Source organism: Abrus precatorius, unplaced genomic scaffold, assembly GCF_003935025.1.
Source record: "Abrus precatorius isolate BTA unplaced genomic scaffold, Abrus_2018 Scaffold3, whole genome shotgun sequence".
Lineage (NCBI taxonomy): Eukaryota > Viridiplantae > Streptophyta > Magnoliopsida > Fabales > Fabaceae > Abrus > Abrus precatorius.
Genome location: NW_020874373.1, coordinates 16,190,809 through 16,212,188, shown reverse-complemented (window position 1 = coordinate 16,212,188; position 21,380 = coordinate 16,190,809). Strand labels below are relative to the sequence as shown.

The window sequence follows — 21,380 nt, the reverse complement described above, 5'->3', positions numbered from 1 at the left end:
TGTTGTTCAACCAATTCAATTGTATTATAATTAAATTCATCCACCTCGAACTTATTTTCAACCAAACGAAAAAGTAGATCTTCTACAATTTGCATATAGGTATACTTTTTTAGAGGTCTTTCATTGCTTTGAAGTAGTTTTTCAAGCTTTATGAAACAAAGATTCTTGAAGTCTTGGTCATTTAAAGTAAAATCTACATTAATTGATAAATTCTCACATTACTTAAATATCTAACTAAATGTATGTACATATAACTAAGTTTAATAACAAATTGTATGCAAACAATTATTAGGTATTGTTAACTTAAATAATGATAATACTTGAATTCCTATTTTTCTTCTTCCATTGAAAAAAAATGTCATCAAATAACATCATCTATGTTTTTTTTCCACACATAATCTTGTTTTTCATAGTATTAGACATAAGTAATATCACAAATAGCTTTTATAGTTGATGTCCTAAAAAAGGTTCATTTGATTCATTTATTTCATTAATAAATTATTTATCATCACGTAGAAGTCCTAATGAATAACATGTTTTTCAAAAATTGTTAAATATAACTCATCTTATGCTTTAATAGTCATCACGACTATGTTGTACTATTAACAATAAATGCAAGTAGTAAAGCTCACTTGTTCTTGGGATATAATGAAGTTTATCAATTGAAAAACATTGTTTTCTTAGTTATTGTTTAAAGTTTCCTATTAAAACAAAATTGTTTGAAAATTCTACATAAGTTATCTCTTTAGCCTCTATGTACTCCTTATTTGCTTACATCTAAGCTAAGTACATAGTTTCTTTGTCTTTATTCTTGTTAAGAACATCATCTAGTCTTTCATCATCTTTTAAAAAAAATAGTTTGATGATTTGGTAAATGAAAATTTAACCTTTGAACTACTAGCCATTTTTCATGACTATCAAATGTCAAAATCTTCCACAAAATATCACATGAAGAAAGATATCTACATAAAATTATTTTATTTTATAAACAAAAGATATATTTCCATCCTTTTAGATTTATTGGGTATCTTTAAGGTAGCTTTATTTGAATCTTTGTTCACATATTGAATAGATACTTAATAGCATTCGACTCATTACAATATTTCATGTTATTGAATTGTAAGGAACAATATTGCTATTATCCATCTCAATTCTTTCTTTGTTGTTGTAATTCCAGAATTCCTCATTTTGTAAAAAGGATAACCACATTCATACAAAAAAAAAAGTTGCATTTTAGAATTTTTTTTAGCAATATTTTTCTTTCATGCATGGACTATTTCAATTAATAGTTCCACATGAATCATGAACTATAAGTTTTGTAACAATGTTGTATAATTATGGTCAAGAACTAGGGTTAGGCAATTCAACACATAAGTTTATCAATTTGATCTGATGTATTTAACTTATTCTCTCCATTTAACCACAACAAATATAAATATGTGTGTGACATCTCAACATTTTAGACTCAACACATAGCAAGCATATGTATATATATATGTGTGTGTGTGTGTGTGTGTATAATATTCATTAATAATATGTGTATTTCTTTCAAAGAGAAATAAAATGCATATCCTAAGTTAAATTAATTTTTATTATATTTAATTCCAAATAAGAGGTTTTGTGTGCCATACTTAAATATATGTGTGTGTGTTTGTGTATTCTTATGAATTTATACCTGTATTATGTCATCATAGTAAAGAAAATATTATGTTCCACTATACACATAATTCATACAGCCAGGGGGTTGTCACATCATATCCCAACATAAGTTCGTCAATTTTGAAGAATTTACTTACATGTATTATCAATATTTTATAGGGAGATAAAAGTGAGTACTACACATTTAGATAGTCTCATTTTACAAAATAAGCAACACTTCCAAAGAGCATCAATTTAAAGGGGTGTATTCCTTCGAAGGGTCGAAGTCAAAAGAGGTAGAAGTGGTATATCAAGATCTGTAAAAAAGTTAGGCAAGTCCTTATATATGTCCTCTAACCATTTAGGGATAGGTGGTAATAAGTGGAAGGATGAGGGAGGTAAGGATGATGAATGACTATGGTGAGAAGGTCAAGACTCATCAAGGGATGAAAGTCTAAAGGTGGTGTACGTGGACAAGGTTAGATAGTGGACTCAATTACATGAATATTTGTACACCCAGTCTCAAGAGGTGGAAGAAAGAATGGTTTAAGTATGTGGATGTCAGGGGCATGGACATCAGTATCCATGGGAGCTGGTGCAGCTCTAGGAGGAATAAGGAGAAATGGGATGACAGTAGCATATAGAGGAAGAGAAAAAGTAATCTCTACAGTTAAGTCTGTAGTGCATCTGAAATAAATCAAGAGTCAACCTAGTAAACCCTTGGTAAATGGTCTACTAGATGCTATCATCATAGATCCACAAATTGTCTATTGTTGGGAGCATTGTTATGTTGATCATGTCTAACCCCATCTGTGCATAACATACAATACATACTAACAAACAGATATGTTAAACACAAAAAGACAGAGAAAAGTGAGTCCATTAAAACATATCAATTCACATAGCAGTTTTAGGAAAGACTTATTATCTAAATAATTACAATCCTGTCATAATTAATCATAATATAATGATGAATGATGCATGATGCAAGTGAGTTATGAAATCTATTCTTATTTATTTATTCCTATGCAATGCATGGGGATCCAAAAATTTCACTTTTATTCAAATCCCAAGGTAATCATAGAACTTCATTCCCTACTGACATCTAGCACATTTAGTTTCCAAAGCCATTTATTAGTCATGCGCCTTAAGAGTGCCATTCAGGAATGGATCTACCACGATTTTGGTAACGGGTGTTCACGTCAGGTTTGACAAAGATTAGTTGGTGACGTGACCCAGTCACAGTGAGTTATTATGTGCCATTGGGTCATCTCCCTTTTACCACCCCCAAGGTTCACCTTTGAACCTAACACAAAGCGTTCCTCAGCTGTGCTAACTGTAACTTTGGTTTTCTCTTATCAATTACATATGTATGATGCATGTTCATTTTAGTACAACTTAGCATCACAGTCATATACATCAAATTTGACTCTATTCATAAAGTATACAAATATATACATCTTTTAAAATATTTACTTTTAAAAATCACTTCTTTTTATTTTTAGAAATAAACCTATTTTTACATTGAGTTCAAGTAAGGATAAAAATAGGGTAAATTAGGTTAGACTTTACATAAGTAGGTGAAGTTAGTTTAATGATTTTGAAGTTTGAACCTGACCTATTATCTATTATAAATTTTTTATTAAGTTTAGCATAGCATTTTTAAAAGTTTAATTTGACTAATTAACCTTTTTAATGATATACTTTGTATCGAAATTTTTAATGGTTTATTAAGTCTCTTTATAATTATGCTATCAACCATATCAATACTTATGTCTTTATAAAAGTCAGAAGACTTATATTTAAATAAGCCATAAAAAATTATTTTAGCACCTTATGCTTATAAGACAAATCAAGTAACAATAATGCAAAAGAAGTAAGTGACACTCTTTTAGAAAGTATATAGTAGAAATACTTTCTAACTTCAAGGAAAATAATTAGTATTTCAAATTCAAGATTTTAATATTTAGAAATTTATTGATAATATTATATTATAATTTTTATATAAAATTATTTAATATATTATTATAAATTTTATGAGTCTTAAATATGTTATTCTATCTAACTTAATAGATTTTTTCTTAAGCTCAAATATAACCTATTCAATTAATTAATTCTTTTAAAAATTTTAAATTAAGTCTATTACTTAAATTAGTCAAGTTAGACTAGGCTTTAAAAAGGTTAAGTCTTAAGCTATCTTGGACAACCTACTTTATTTTCATCTCTAAGTTATAATTAATACGTGGTTACTAAATAAATTACAATCCAATTAATATTAAAGGTATATCAACTATTTAATTGTCATTAATTGCTCATTGTGTAAATTTAAAAAAAGAAATTGAAAAAAATTAATTTTTGATCTTTTATTACTTTCTATCAAAATAATATTTTGTTTATAAAAAATTAATTTTTTAAAATGAACTCACTCTTTCATAGAGTTCAAATTAATGCTTGTACGTTACATTGATTAAAACTATTATGAACAATATTTTTTATGAATTTATTTTTATTATTGTTCTTTTAAAAGGAAAATATTTTATTTTTGCACATGCACAAAATTTGTGATTTTTCACAGAAATTATATACAAAATTTTATTATAAAGATGTAGATAATAATAATATCAACATGACAATAATAAAAATAAAACATTGAGATAAATCAATATGCATAATAGCTGAATTATAAATATATATATATATATATATATATATAATTTTTTCTCTTTCACATTATTATTATTATTATTATTATTATTATTATTATTATTATTATTATTAAAGCATTAAAGAAAAAAATAAAATGCTAAAGGAAACAAAATTGAACTTATTTCTTTCAAACTCTTTTTTTTTTTGTAAAATAAATTGTAAATTGATATTGAACTCAAATATTCAAAGATATAAAGTTTCAAAAAACTTATTATACAATTGTTCAAACACGACCTATTAGATTTTGCTATTATTATTGTTAGGTTTTATTAAATATCAAAACAAAAACAAATTAAAAGAATGAATTATAAAGAAATTTTAGAATGCACATCTAAAAATAAAAATGTTAGCATTATTAATACCACCTATGAGACACGTTATGTATGGTAATCTATAAAATAAACAAGCAGAAGCCTACTATATGAAACATGTATGAAAGATAATATGATGACACAAACATACATGCCTATGAGATAAAGCAAGCATAAAGGTCTATAAGATGTAGCAAGCATTAGATATGTGAGATGAGACAAGAATAGGAGGGAGAGTCTACAATACATAACATGCGTAGGTATTTGATTAAGCACATGGATCATTAAGATGTGAAAGACATGTTATTTGTAAGATGTAATACACATGATTCTTTGAGATTAAAAATGCGTGAGGCAGATGAAATGAATGAGCATATGTAAAGGCTTATAAGGTGTAGATAACATTGAGTTTAAGAGATGTGTTAATGAGAACTAATAAGATAAGATGAATAAACATTAAGACTTTTAAGATGAGCAAATACAAAGGCCTATAAGATGCAATAAATAAGAGGCCTATGAAATGAAATATGCACAAAGACCTTTGAGATGAAGCAAACGTAGATACTTATGAAATGAATGAGCATAGAAGCTTATTTGGTAAGTAAGCAAAGGGTTTATAAGGAGTAGCAAGCTTAAATGTGCATAAACCATAAAGGCCTAAGAAATGTAACAAGCATGAAGCTTAATTATGAAGGCATAAAGGCTTGTGAGTTAACTAGGTGTATGGCCCTAGAGATAAAGTAGGAGTTAAATACTATGATATGCAATGGGTACAAAGGTCTATAAGATGAAGGAGAAATAGAAAACTATGAAGTATAGCAAGCATGAGGACCTATGAGGTGAGAAATGCAAGACCTACAAGGTGAGATTAATTCAAGGGCTTAATAGATGTAACAATATAAGCTATGAGATGAAGAAGACACATAGACCGTGCAACCGACTTCAATCACAAGGGCTTAAAAATGGTAATAAGTATGAAACTTATGAGATGAAATAGGTATAAATGCCTGTGAGAAAAGAGGTGTATAAGCTTAAGAGATAAAATAAATATTAGAGTCAATGAGATGAGCACATGTTTGACTTATAAGGTGAAGTAGGCTCTCAAGATTATAAGGTACATCAGTGAGACCTATAAAGCGAACCATGTAAAATGCTAATGAGATGTGATAGGAGATGAGCTTTTGAAAGCCTTGGGATGATAACCACAAGGCTTATAAAGTGAGTAAGCAAATAACCGTATTCAATACAATAACGTAAATGTTTGTGAGATGAAGAAGGTTTGTGGGCCTAATAGGTGAAGTAAGTACAAGGACTGGAGATTAATAGATTTTTTAAGTCTATAAAATGAAATAGACACATGAACCTGTAAAATAAGATAGTCACAGGGGCCCATATGATAAGCTGATACACAAGTCTACCGGACAAAGTTGACATTAAGGCCTATTAAACGAAGTAGACACATATTCTCCTTTTATTTTTCCTTTTCATTTATTATTATTATTATTTTTAAAACCACTCTTATCTCCTCAGTCTCTTATTTTTTGATAATCACTCAATCAACTTTTATTTACTTATCTAACTTTCCAAAGAATCTACTCATTATTTTTTATTTTTAAATTTTAAATTTTTTAAAATGTGTTCTTTATTATTATTTTTATTTATTTAGAATGTTAAAGTAAAAGATATCACGAATTTAGAGACAAATATGATTATTTTATCATTAATATCAAGATATTCATCAACATATCCTTATTTTAAAACTTGTACAAAAATATAGGCAAAATTATTTTTTTTGTTTTCCAACTTAAAGGTCAAATTTGATTTTGTCCTCCAACTTTTTTTTGATTTATTTTAGCTCTTTAACTTTTAAAATTTTTTTATATAAGTCTTTTCCTTTAAAAGTGTTAATTTTGTAAATATTTTTTGTCTTTGTCTATCACATGTCGTGCATTTTTCATCTTCTTCCTCAAGGTTTCAACTTTCCTTCCACCCATCCTCTTGTTTTTTTTCTTATATAAACACCCAACACGTGCTTCACCAACTCTGTTGCCATGAGGTTACTCCCAATTATCTATTTTTAATATTTTTTTGTCCCTGCAAACATCACTAGTTGGACAGATTCATATTAAATTGGTTGACAATGGACTTTGATGATGCTTACTACATGTTTACTAAAGGGACTAAAAGTAAGAAAAACTCATTTGTGAGTTCCATGTCCAAAGATGCTTATAAAAAAATATGTGTAGAAAGCTTAAACATGAACAAGAGAGAAGAGGTTTGTGAAGCATATTTAGGTATTTGTATAGAAAAAAAGAAAAGAAGAAGAAGAAGTGGAGGAGAAAGATAAAACCTTAAGGAAGAAGATGAACAATACATTTGACTTGAGAAAGAAGATAATGAAAAGTGCATGATAGTGAAAAAAAAGAGATAAACAATATCAAGAGTTAAATTTTTTAATAAAAATAACTTATTTGAAACTTTTTTAAAAATTAGAAAATCAAAAGGATCAAAATGAATTAAAATAAAGTTAGAGAAAAAAAATTAAATTTGACCTTTAAATTAGAGGACAAAATCATTAATTTTCTGAAAATTCTATAAAATAAATTTTGGACATAGTATTGGTGCTATTATTATGCATTAGTTGTAAAATAAATGTTAATTTAAATAAAAAAAGCACTTTAGATTTATAAAGATTTTAGGAAAAATTATATTTTAATATACAAATTTAAAATTAGTTGAATTTTAGATTTACTCCATAGAAATTTAAATTTTAGATTTGATAATTTGTGATCTTATAGTTCAATTTTTTAATATAAACTGGAATTTTAATGTAATTCTTTTAAAAAATAATTAATTTTTTAAAATTATTAAAAATATATTTAAATAAGAACTAAATTCTAATCAAATTATGTCATAAAAGAAAAATAAAATAAAATAAGAGATGTTTTGACCTTTAAACATAGTTAAAGATGGCAATTCAAATTTATAATATAATTTTAATTAAAAAAAAGCATTTGAAGAAATTTACCTTCTTAAATAAATTTACGCAATTCGACTCAAATGAGTTATAATGCATTAGAACTTTTAAGACATTGATGATTCTAAACTCCAAAAATAAACTGTTGTGAAGTCCAAACGACGAAGACGCATGCTTCGTCTGTCGGTTTTTAAGCCCTGCCATGATTTATTGTCTGTTCGAATGTGCTTTGGACAAAAGGTTTTTTATTTTTTATTTTTAGTTTTTTTGGTAGTTTTGACTTTATAAACGAAAAATTAACCATATAATAATCACAGTTAAAGGAAAAATAAGATCTCATTACCGTTGTTTAAGAATACATTTTAAAATTAAAAAAATGTGGTATTTAATATACAGAATTTGTATTATATACATAGAAGATGGATATGTGATAAAAGGAAAAAAAATTTAAAATATAATTTTGTCAATCATTATTCTATGAATAATAGTTAAAAATTTAAGAAAGTGATTTATTAAAAATATAAAAAAATTTATGCTGATAATGTTCTAATAAAATAAATTCATAAAATAGTATATTTAAGGTTGATCCATTCTTTAACTATTGCTTTATAGAAAACAGTTACCAAAATTATTACAAATAAAATATTATTTTTTAATTATTCTTAAAAATAATCAATAATTAGAAGCAATTTTTTAAAAGAAATATAAAAATTAATATTATTAATATACCTGTACCGTTATTTTTAATAAAAAAATCATTTATTAACTATTCTTTTCTGGATAATGAAAAGAAAATTCATAAAATATTCATAATATAAAGTAATTAAAAATACTATGATGTGATGCAACTGCTCTCACCCTATATACTAAATAAACAAAAATAGGGGAAAACAAAATGGCATCGATCGCTACATTTAATTGGGCACAGGCGGGGGGTGGGATTTGGGAGGTGCCGAAACAGACCAACCTTCTAATAAGACAGCAGAAGCACAAACACAAACACAAACACAAACACAAACACGCGCAGATCTCCTCGCGTGAGGTGAACGTGTGCCGCTGATCTGTGCAAGTTGGAAATGAATGAGAAATTGCCATATTTTGATTCCACGATGGGTTCCGTTTGGGTTCGTTCAGTGTCTTACGCATTTCATTATTTATTAATTAATGAATCATACAAACAGAGCCTGAAATGAAATGAAAGTACTACTGAACTGAACACTGACTCGTGACTCGTGAGAGAGAATATCGGGTCCGGTTTTGTTTGGTTTTGCTCTTTCGCTTCTCTGCTTCATTTTCATTCCCTCTCTCAATAGCCAAGAGAATAGCATGGAACCCGAATCTGGAGTTTCAACTTCTCGCAATCCTTCTCAGGTTAGGGTTCTCTTCTTCCCCTTACTCGCTGTTTAGCACTAGTGAACTGTAATTAACTGTCAAGTTATTGCGCTACTGTTACTGTGATTCGATTCTCCTTGTTTTGCTTCTGTTTTAACTCATTTCAATTCATTCACTATCTGTTTTTGCTCTATAAGCGTGTTTCTATTCTCCTTGTCAACGCGTTGTTGGAGCAGTGTTTTGCGGATGAATTAACTCATCTGCTGTTTAATTTATTTTTAAGCGTTTGTTGATTTTTGTGTCATGGACGAGTCCCCCCCCCCCCCCCTCTCTTTTTTTGAATTTACGGTTTAATTTTTCGTTTTATTGAATTTCTTTCTTCTTTTCTTTGTTTGGTTCTGATTTGCTATATTTTTCGATGATGTAGGTCGATGATTCGTTATCCTTGTTTTTTCGTTTACTTGAATAATGAAAGTTGAATAATTCTTTGGTGCTTTGCAGTGGGCCTGGGTGAGTCTCTCTAGGAATCTATTATTAGCATATCAAAGCTTTGGGGTGGTGTATGGAGATCTGAGCACTTCACCTCTATATGTCTTTACTAGCACATTCAAAGGGAAATTACAAAATCACCATGATGAAGAAACTATATATGGCGCGTTTTCGTTGATTTTTTGGACTCTTACGTTGATTCCGTTGCTTAAATACGTATTCATCGTATTGAGTGCTGATGATAATGGGGAAGGTATTCTAATGACTTTATTTTTCGCTTTTAACTTCTTATCTTGTAGAAAGGCTTTGAATTGTGAGATCTGAGTATGATTGATACAACTGCCATCAGGTGGAACATTTGCTCTTTATTCGCTGCTCTGCAGGCACGCCAAGTTTAATTTACTCCCCAATCAGCAAGCGGCTGATGAGGAGTTATCATCCTATAAATATGGTCCCTCATCACAGACTGCACCCTCTTCTCCACTGAAGAGGTTTCTAGAGAAACATAAAAGGTTAAGAACAGCCCTGCTTGTTGTGGTACTGTTTGGTGCTTGCATGGTCATTGGTGATGGTGTGCTTACTCCGGCAATTTCAGGTAAGGAACCCATGTGATTAAAATGTCTTAGTATGATATTTTGATGCAAATTGCCCTTAGTATATAGGTACGCAACTCCTTTGGTTCGTCTGCATGAAAAATTCTTGCTTTTAGTTAGAAGTTAACAATTACTCTGATTCTTCTCCCGCAGTTCTGGCCTCAGTATCAGGATTAAAAGTTACAGAAAAAAAATTAACAGATGGTGAGCTAAATCTCGTCTGTTCTATTTTTCAGTTCTTATCAATGCTTTTCCAGTGCTAAGGGCACAAATATTAGGTTACCGTAGAAACTTCATGTTGTTTGCAGGTGAACTTGTCCTGCTTGCCTGTGTCATATTGGTTGGACTGTTTGCTCTCCAACATTGTGGCACACACAAAGTAGCATTTATGTTTGCACCGATTGTAATCATCTGGCTTCTATCAATATTTTCTGTTGGGCTGTATAATACAATTCATTGGAATCCAAAAGTAGTTCGTGCTATATCGCCATACTATATCATCAAGTTCTTTGCCAAGACTGGTAAAGAAGGTTGGATTTCTCTTGGAGGGATACTTCTCTGTATCACTGGTATGCTAGTTCTTGATATACCTAACAGTTACCTGACTTGCAGTATAATTTTTTTTTTATGTTATGCTGGATATTCCATTATTCTGTCTCAACTTTTTAAATTTAGTTGAGTTGTAATTTACTATACACACTGAGTGTTTTAGAAGTCAGATGCTAGATTTCTCTAACTGCATATTCACCCCTCCTCCCCCCTTCTTTCTCCAGGAACCGAAGCTATGTTTGCAGATCTTGGTCATTTCACTGCTTCGTCGATAAGGGTGAGCTTTTAGCTTGACCGTTCATTTTTGTTTTTGATGTCTGAATATGTCTATAGTCTTATTTGACTGGCTTGTTTTTGTTGTAACACAATCAGGAGTATTTAGTTGGTGTTTTGTACTGTCACATTATGACAAACAACAGCAAACTATTATTCATAGTGTTATCTCTTTTATCTTTACCCATATAATTTCAAGGCATCATTTTATTAGTTTTATAAATTGATATTGTTCTTTAGGAAAGAATAATTACTTAGTGTACATTTACTTCGATGTGATGGTAATTATCATGCATTGTTTGGTGTGCAACTGAAATGTTTCTTAATATTCTTTTCCTTGTGCAGCTTGCATTTGCGTTTGTTATATACCCTTGTTTGGTGGTGCAGTACATGGGTCAAGCTGCTTTCTTGTCTAGAAACCTCAACTCTGTTGATAACAGTTTTTATGACTCAATACCTGGTCAGTTGATCCAGCACTCTGACTTATTGATTTTACTGCCAGTGTTTTAAAATTAATGCAATTTGGTAAAGTTTTTGGTTGTCCTGCAGGACCTGTGTTTTGGCCCGTTTTTGTTATTGCCACCCTTGCTACAATTGTTGGGAGTCAAGCTGTTATAACTGCAACTTTTTCCATCATCAAGCAGTGTCATGCGCTTGGTTGCTTTCCACGAGTCAAAGTTGTACACACTTCAAAGCATATATATGGACAGATCTACATCCCAGAAATAAATTGGATACTTATGATCCTGACTCTTGCTATAACCATTGGATTTCAGGACACAACCATAATTGGAAATGCTTATGGTAATTTTTCCTATATGAACCTCTCTCTCGTCCCCACCCCCCCCCCCACACACACACACGCACACACACACAAAGACAAGGCCATTTGTCCCGTTATTTTATATTTTTTTCAAGGCTAGCCATATGGTCTAGATTGGCAACATTGTGACATTGCACTCTGGTGCTTATTAGGGTGTTCACTGCTTGAGTGATTGATTCCCTCCAATTATGAAATTGGATTGATAGTTCAAATTGATCTACGGCCAAAATGGATGCTTCATATGCATAGTTTTTGCTTGTGGTACTAAAGTGATGATACGATCAATCCTACTGTAATATCAAAATATCAAGTACACAAAAAGATTGCATTCCTTGCCCTTAATGTTCATGTGATCATGTCTTCTACTTTGCTCATGCACTAGAGTAATGCTTGGCAAATTTAGCTTAAAATCTGTTTTTTTTTTCTCCGGTAATATTTTTCGAACACTACGTGTTTTTGCTTCCAATCTTAAGCAATTTTCCTCTAGCGTATTGACAGGAGATAAGGAACTAACATTAAGTTTACCAAATAAAACAAAGGACCCATAGTATTGGGGCAGCTAAAGTTGCCTTTGGTTCATGATTTGTTATGTGCTTTTCAATCAAGGCAGCAAGGTTTTTTTTTTTTTTTTTCTTTTTTAACTTCCGTCAGAATTTGTGTTCTATTTGTAATATTGAAGATAATTTGTTGTTGGGTATTTCGTTTACAGGACTTGCTTGTATGACAGTTATGTTCGTAACAACATTTCTGATGACACTAGTCACAGTATTTGTCTGGCAGAAAAGTGTCTTGATTGCTATAGTATTTCTTTTATTCTTTTGGATGATAGAGGGTGTATATCTATCAGCAGCATTCATCAAAGTGCCTCAGGGAGGATGGGTTCCTCTTGTCTTATCATTCATCTTCATGATGGTTATGTATGTGTGGCATTATGGTACTCGTAGGAAGTATAGCTATGATCTGCACAACAAAGTTTCATTGAAATGGTTACTGGGTTTGGGCCCAAGCCTTGGTATTGTCCGTGTCCCTGGGATAGGTCTCATCTACACTGAACTGGCCACAGGAATACCTGCAATATTTTCCCATTTTGTAACAAATCTTCCTGCATTTCACAAGGTGTTGGTTTTTGTTTGTGTAAAATCAGTTCCTGTTCCATATGTTTCATCTGAAGAACGTTTCCTTATTGGGCGAGTTTGCCCCAGACCATATCGTATGTATAGGTGCATTGTCAGATATGGTTACAAGGACTTTCAAAGGGATGATGGAGATTTTGAGAATCATCTTATACAGAGTATAGCAGAATTCATCCAAATGGAAGCAGTGGAACCGCAGTTCTCAAGTTCTGAAGCTTCTTCACTTGATGGGAGGATGGCTGTTATAAGTTCTAGAAACTTAGAATCTGCTTCAAGTTTAATAGTTTCTGAGCTTGAAGATATTGGTGTAGACATATCCATTCCTAGCAGCAGATCTGTAACCCTGCGAAGTTTGCAATCGGTTTATGATGATGAAACTCCACAAGTTAGAAGGCGACGAGTAAGATTTCAGTTACCTAACAATCCTAGTATGGATCCTGCTGTTAGGGAAGAGCTTCTGGACTTAATTCAAGCTAAGGATGCCGGTGTTGCCTATATAATGGGGCACTCGTATGTGAAGGCAAGGAAGTCGTCGTCATTCTTGAAGAAGCTCGTTGTTGACATTGGGTACTCATTTCTGCGGAAGAATTGCAGGGGTCCAGCAGTAGCTCTTAACATTCCTCACATTAGTCTTATAGAAGTTGGAATGATATACTATGTGTAGTTCTTTAGTGAAATTTTCAACTTGATTCTGGTTGTATAGGTTGTATACTCCTCGATGTAGCGTCTCTTTGGCTACGTTTATCTTAGCTTTTGCTGCTCTCTCAATGTGTAATTACGTTACTTAGTTGCAATAATGCATTAGAATATTATTTTAGGTATCGGAATATTTCCCTTGTTCCGTGTCTGCCTGTCTTGTTTAGACTTGTGTGTGTACGCAAGTGCGTATTTGGGGTACACGGCCCCCAAATTTGTTAGAAGATTATTAGGTTATGGTTGGACCAATGCTAACTACCTAATTTTTCTGTAAGGCAGATTGGATCAAAGGTTTTGTTGTCATTTCCTCCTATATTGTTCTTATGGCAATCCTTCCGATCCATGTAATGGAATATATTGAGTACCTGGAAGCAATTCTTCCTCCAGGGCCGTCTGAGTAAAATTATAGATAAATACTTACATAAAAATAATTCTCTTGTTATTAAAGTTAATTAATATATCTCAAGTTTCAAAAAAGTTAAATTAGATTTTGTTTTTTGAAATACAAAGAAGTGTGAATTAATTTTAACTTATAAAGGGAGTTTGATTTATTTTGCTTTCTTATTTTTATTTTTTATAATTACTTGTTAAAAAGTTTATTTAAATTAGACTTAAATCTTTGTTTAACCTTTAATAAAGCTCTAGTATAATGTTGACAGTTGACACATTATTAATGTTTTTATAGTAGCATATCTTTATTAAATGCATTAAAAGAAAATTTGCAATTTCTTTTTTGTAGAAAAATTGTTGGAACAAGAATTTTTAAGACAAACTTTAAGGAGATAAAAAGTTTAAAAGAAATCAAATATGATTCCAATTAGGGATGGAAACAGGCCAAACTTTACCTTAAACAGGTCTGACATGTAATATAATTATTAGGCTTGAGTCTGACCTATTACCTGTTAAAGATTTTATTTTTAGCCTGACCTGACTTGTTTAGGTGGCCTGACAAGCCTATTAACAAAGTTTGTTACAAAAAAAAATATTTTAATATTAATGAAAATATAAATATTTTATCATCAAATTAGTTTACATATTTTTTTTTCTTTTCATCTGTGTTATTAATAATTATTAAATAATTATAATAATCTTATAAATAATTTTTAAAATATTATTTGAGCACTGATTATAAATGTTTCATATTAAATAAATTTTTATTTTATTTTTTTGATTTTATTTTTAAAATTATTAAATTATTAAAGATTCTAATTTTTTTTAGGATCATATTTTATTTGTTTAAAGATATCTTATATTTAATAAATAAAGTCATAGTAAACACATAAAATTGATCACAAAAAATAATATTCATATAATTTGTTGAATCAGCTGAAAGAAAATTATTATATTTTAATAAATAAATAAATTTAAATTTATTATAATATATATATATATATAATAAAAATAATAATAACTATTAAATTAAAAAAGTAAATTAATTACAAAATATTTATTTTTATTTATTTCATTAATTTGTTATTTTAAATTAACAAATACACGTAAAATTAATAACACTATAACATTAATATAATATAAAAAAATATTACTCATACAATAAATTAAAATATATACTTATATATAAAATATAAATTGATAAATTATCTAATAATTTAATTTTTTATTTATGTAAATATTTACGAATTATTAAATTTCAAATGTATGTTAATAATTAAAGTATTAAAAAATTTAATTATTTTTTATGATAATTATATTTTGTTTGTATAAAGATATCTTATATTTAATAAATAAAATTATAGTAAACACATAAAATTGATAACAAAAAATAATATTCACAAAATTTGTTGAATCAGCTAAAAAAAATTATTATATTTAAAAAAGTAAATAAATAGTCATTGTAAAAATTATAGGTAAAAAATATTTATATTATAAAATTTAAGGATGCAAAAAAAATAACGTATGAGCATAGTAAAAATTAATAAAATTTATATTTAAATAAAAATACCTTATATTTCTAAACTTTTATCTTAATAAAAAATATGTAATAAAATTTAATATATATATATATATATATAATGATAATAATAATAACTATTAAATTAAAAAAATAATTACAAAATATTTAATTTTATTAATTTTTATTTTAAATTAATAAATATACGTAAAATTAACTATACTATAACATTAATATAATATACAAAATATTACTGATACAATACATTAATATATATATATATATATATTATAAATTAATAAATTATTTTTTTATTTATACCTTTTTTGTAAATATTTATTAATAATTGAATTTTGAATGTACATTAACAACTATATTTCTTAAGAAAAATTATTTACATCTATGTTAAATTCGTGAAAAGTAATTATTTAAAATTTGACATTTATATTTAGGTATATTGTTGTATGCTATGTATTTGATATGTAAAATTCTTTTATATGTACTTTACTCAAAAAATTTATACTAATAAAAATAAAATATATATTAAGTTAAAAAAAGTATATATTATTATATATAATTTATTTAAAATTATATTATTTATATTATTTACTATATGGTCCTATTATATATATATATATATATATATATATATATATTGTATATGAAATTTTTTATTTTATTTTTCTATCATTTTTTTGTAAAATTTTAGTTTCAAATAAAATATAATTCATATTTAAAGAATTTTTATTTATTATAAAGAAAAATAATTAAATATAATATATTAATATAATAATTAAATAGTAATAATAAATTTAAGAATATAAAAAATATATTAATATAATATTATTATTCTATTTTTTTAATTTTATTTTGTTCAGTTTTGATTGCATTTTATTTCTTTTCAAAGATTTAACCACTCTTTAACTTATTTAAATGTAACAAATATGATAATTTATTATTAAATAAATTTATTATTTAAAAAGTGTAATAGTGTATAAATATTTTTTATTTTTAATAGAATATAAATTCTATTTATTATAATTATAAATAGAAAGAATTATAACATAATATATTAATTTAATATAACAAAATTAAAAATATATTATTAAATAACTTTATTATTTAAACATGTTTTAACATCTGTATTTTTAAATTATATATATATATATATAAGCCGGCCTGTCAGGCTTAACATGCTTTAAAAACAGCTCTAACTTGTTTACTTAAACAGACCTTAAAAAAAGCCTAAGCCTTATTTGTTTATTAAAAAAGTCAGGTCAGACCAAGCTTAAATCAAGTGGCTTGACCTGTTTCTATCTTTATCTCCAATCCAATTCATTGCATTAGACTAAAAATATTGACACCTTAATAATCATTGATCGAGGCATTTGTATTGAAAACATCTTTAGTATATAGAGGATCCTGTGTTTTTTTTTTTTCTTGTCATATTCATAGATGAAAAAGTATAACAACACTTACAATCAAATATGCTAAATATAGAGAGCATTATAATAACACAAAATAAAAGATTAAGCATGCATGTTTAATATTAAACACAAGTTAACAATCCTTTATACATTAAACACAAATCTTTAACTTTTCTACCCAACGAACACAAGAAATTTACTTCTCTGTTTTGCCTTTTTTTTTTTTCCTCCTTCCAAATTAACACATACCTGAAGGTAATATCATGATCTTAAAGGCTAAGGTTGACATGAGCTTAATTCATGTCATGCGCTTAAATCAAATTTTGCATACAAAATATTTCTCTTTAATTTAATACTTCCCTTTTAAGTGCCATGGAGCTTCTTAAGTTGAGTACTCATAAGTCATAATTAAGTATTTATTTAATAAGTTCTTATTAAGTTATAACAAATTTATTGAAATAAATTAAAAAAATTATGTGAATCATAAACTATGTTCATTAGTTCTTCTAAAACTTTTCTAAACTTTTTAATGATACAATTAAAAACAATATTATTGTATAACACTTTTTCAGTAGTCAAATATTGCTTTAATGGATTTTTTTTTTTGTTGGAAATGGATTGAAGACAAATATTAAAACCAAAAAAGCTTTCTACACAAGAAACTTTAAAGATAAATTTTGTTAAAGTGTTGAATATCTTTTTCATCACCTATTAGTTTGCTAGTCATATTTTGAACTTTATTATAAATTTTATTTCAAGTGAACTAGGATAGAAACTTATCAACTCCTTGAATGTTCTCTTTAGACCAAAATAAAAATTCAAATATAGAAACTTAAAAATAATAGGGTTCTACGTCTCTTAGAAGCAGCAAAACAAAGACTAGAATTTTCATAGACTCATAATCTTCGACGATAACGTTTGCTCGCAGAGCGATTGAGAATCTATTTTGTTACTGTAATTTGAAAAGTATTTATCGCATAACAACTACAACAAATATGCGAAAGGATTTTTGGAAATGTAGAAACTATGAGGTAATTTTGTAAGATTAAATAACTAAATTTTATATTTGTATATAAATAAGTTCAACCAATTTGTGTTACTAATCTATTGTATCATTTTTCAGTTTGGTGAGAGTTGTGGATTTTTCAAGTGGAGGAAAGATAATAAAGTTGAAGATAATGAAATTGTTGTATTAAGACAAAGAAGAAGAATTGTGCATCTTCAGAACTCATTCAAAATTAATAAGAAAAGGATTAAAATTTTAAGTTGGATTTTAAGTATTAGTATGATTATTAATGTATTAGTAGTAATTTTCTTATTTTTCACGTTGTTTAGTAGAAAATCAATGTTTTTTAGGGATGTAAATTCTATAAATGCACTATGAAAGAGTGTTTAGATTAAATCATGATCTTGATATTGTGTTATTGCTTTTTATGGATTCTTCTATCTTTAATGAAATAATATTTTCAGTATATGTATTATCTTGAAATATGAATGTGAGAATAAGAAATCTTCACTAAGAAGATTGATTAACATATACTGTTATGACATTAACAAAAGAACAAAGACAAAATACAAGTCCCATCGAATATGCTTTCCAACCAAGCTGCACAAAACATAAAGCAAAAAGCAAAAAAACACATTGTCCCTATATAATACATTTAATTATGTTGACGTCTTTGAGTACACATCGTCCTTCTTGTTTGACCATCAATGGAATTTGAGACAAAATACAAGTCCCACCGAATATGCTTTCCAACCAAGCTGCACAAAACGTAAAGCAAAAAGCAAAAAAATACATTGTCTCTACATAATACAATTAACTATGTTGACATCTTTGAGTATACATCTTCCTTCTTGTTTGACTATCAATGGAACTTGAGAAGTGTTTGAACTTTGATTATAAGTTGTTGATGCCTCTGTTCCAGTAGGCTGTGTTGCTTTGCAAATAGCTTTGTTATGACCACTTACTCTACATTTGCTACATTTAATAGTCATTCTTTCCCTACTCAATTTGTTTTCCCCAACAACCTTCTCAGATACATCTTTATTTCTTAACTTCTTTGGCCTCCTAGGTTGTTTCTTGATTGGTGGGGTGAAATGTCAGGGTAGTCAGTAGATTCTCACAAATTAGGTCTATTTGCTGGATATATGATAGACTTGTAAACTGTTGCATAATGTTATTATTTTTTTAATAATAAATAGGAATATAATTTACATGATTGATATTAACATGGTTCATGCAAGCAATTGAATTATAGCAAGGTATTCTAGTAAGCATCCATATTCTGCAAGAACATTCTTTTACTTCAAGGTTCACTACAAACTTATTTCCCTTTAAAATTATATGTCGGACCTCGAACATATGTTGTCTAGACTACTTTGTAGAAATGAAAATAAGTGTAAGTTGTAATATGGGATATAGTAAAGGACTACTACAATTGATTACAAAATAGTTAAAAGACTAAAATGAGTCATTTTAAAATAGTTAAATGACTAAAATAGTTCATTTTAAATAATTCGAGGACTGAAATGAACGTAATTTAAATCTTAGATGACTAAAATGAACCGTATTAAAAAGTTAAAGTATCATCAAAGTTATACCTTAGCAACCACCATCTTGATTCAGCCTGATATTTTTGTAACCTCTTTTTGTATATTTGGCAATACGTCTTCGGTCAATAATGTTGCCTTTTTTCTATTGGCAGCTCACCTTTCCATTAAATAAAACCCTTATGTCTTCCATCATAGTAATAATGGGCTTTTCTTTAGGTCCCAGAATAATACTATTAAAGGTTTCAACACATGCTGTTTACAACTACATCAATCTTAGATTGGAAAGAAAATGTTGACTTGCTCCAATATCTTGAGAGAATCTTCAGGAGATGCTTGAATGCTTCTTCATTGATGTTCCTTATTTCTTTCATATGTCTTTCCCATTCTTGTGGATAAGTTGCTTTTGGTGCCTTCCACATAAGCTCTTTTAATTGTTTACTTGGATATACCTTTCTGAAATTATTATATAAGTGTCTGACACAAAACCTTTGTTCTACTCCAGGAAACAATTGCTCAATGGTTGACAATAATCCTAAAATACTAAATATTCAGTGTCCTATCAATAAGTTAACCAAGATATAATGAATTTAGTAAAAAGAACCATAGGGTGCAATGTGAATAGCATCTTGTAATTTTTTACTCAATCAAGCTGAACTTAACATCTTCACCTTATACTATCTACCGCATGTGTGTTTATCAATAATTTTTCTTAATTGCCAAGTGTCTTTTCTTGGTAATTTGGCACAAAATATCATCAATTTGCATTCACCTTTACATACCACTCTCACTCTTTCATTATCATTCTTTTGAATCTTTAAGTCCCTACCAAAGTGAAAAGTATATATCTTTATAGCCTCTTTAAAATCTTCTTTGGATGCAAAAATGTACCTATTTCCTATTTGTAATCAGTCATTTTTTATGGCAACTTAAATAAATTAAAGTTGTTTCTACCTTTCTCTTAATCAGAATTTATATCAGTCTCTAATCTCTCACTATTATAATCCTCATCAACATCAAAAGAATCATTGCTCACAGTAAATGTTATTGGATTAGCAAAAGTAGAACTAACCTCAAATTAAGATTCAACTTCTAAATCTTCATCAAAATTGGAATCAATATGAAACTCAATAGGAATTGTTATTTTCTTCTTTTTTTTTCTCACTTGTTCTTAATATTTTGGTTGTTTTTTTTTACTTGTTCTCGTTGTTTTGCTTGTTTTCTTCTCACTTGATTTTGCTGTTTTCTTCCTTTTTTTGTCACTTATTTTTTATGTTTTGGCAGGCAATGTCTTTTTTTTTTGTCCTTTTTTTTACTCAATTTTTTTTTCATTTTGCAAAAGATTTTTTCTCTATTTGATAGCCATTAACTTTTTTTGCTTGGTCATGATCTCCTTGTTCCATATGAATCTCTTCCTCTTCCACATGCATATCTTCCTATTACACTTGAACCTCTTCCTGTTCCACTTCAACCTCATCATCCATTTCAAAATTTTCTTCTACTAATTGTCCTTCGTCCTCCAACACCCATCTCCTCAACTTGAACCTCATCAACATTCATGGGATGTTCATGTAATGGAACATTCGTATATATCTCAACTTGTGAAACTGCATGTACTACATACAACTCCACTTTTCTATAACACTTCAACATTGTGGCCATCTTCATAACTCCTTTATTATCTTTTAGTTCCTTTAATCCAACATCGAGACTTTTTCCACTAATCTTGTACCACATACTATCAACTACATCATATCCCAATTCATGTACCTCATCCAAACACTCAGAATAACTCTAGAAATTTTTTCTCAATCCTAAATACTTGTCTGACCTCCAACATACTTAGTCTTTCATGACTTTTTAAACTTGTCACCATGGTGAACTTCTATGTAGAATTTATCTATCTCTTATGACCTAAAAATGTTAATAACAACAAAACTTAAATTTCAAAAAGAAGAAATCTTTCAAATA

At 28.3% G+C, this 21,380-nt stretch overlaps 1 protein-coding gene across 3 annotated transcripts; it reads left to right on the top strand.

Moving 5' to 3' along the window:
* Positions 1–2,207: 2,207 nt before the first annotated feature.
* Positions 2,208–13,991, top strand: LOC113860624 (potassium transporter 4). 3 transcript variants are annotated; one of them, XM_027493064.1, is made up of 9 exons: positions 2,208–2,262; positions 9,470–9,706; positions 9,803–10,048; positions 10,200–10,250; positions 10,355–10,615; positions 10,820–10,872; positions 11,214–11,328; positions 11,418–11,672; positions 12,401–13,941. In XM_027493064.1, the coding sequence occupies exons 1-9, from the start codon at positions 2,208–2,210 to the stop codon at positions 13,486–13,488; spliced, it is 2,361 nt and encodes a 786-aa protein (XP_027348865.1). In that variant the 3' UTR covers positions 13,489–13,941. The 3 variants fall into 3 exon arrangements, with proteins under 3 accessions (XP_027348865.1, XP_027348864.1, XP_027348866.1); XM_027493063.1 differs by lacking the exon at positions 2,208–2,262 and adding an exon at positions 8,577–9,003 and having other exon boundaries at positions 9,466–9,706; positions 12,401–13,991; XM_027493065.1 differs by lacking the exon at positions 2,208–2,262 and adding an exon at positions 8,790–9,003 and having other exon boundaries at positions 9,466–9,706; positions 12,539–13,757.
* Positions 13,992–21,380: the final 7,389 nt, after the last annotated feature.

Coding starts and splice junctions, on each gene's coding strand:
- LOC113860624 (XM_027493064.1), top strand. CDS start 2,208: ATGGACATCAGTATCCATGGGAGCTGGTGCAGCTCTAGGAGGAATAAG. Junction 9,707..9,802: donor TGCTGATGATAATGGGGAAG/GTATTCTAATGA, acceptor AACTGCCATCAG/GTGGAACATTTGCTCTTTAT. Junction 10,251..10,354: donor AGAAAAAAAATTAACAGATG/GTGAGCTAAATC, acceptor TGTTGTTTGCAG/GTGAACTTGTCCTGCTTGCC.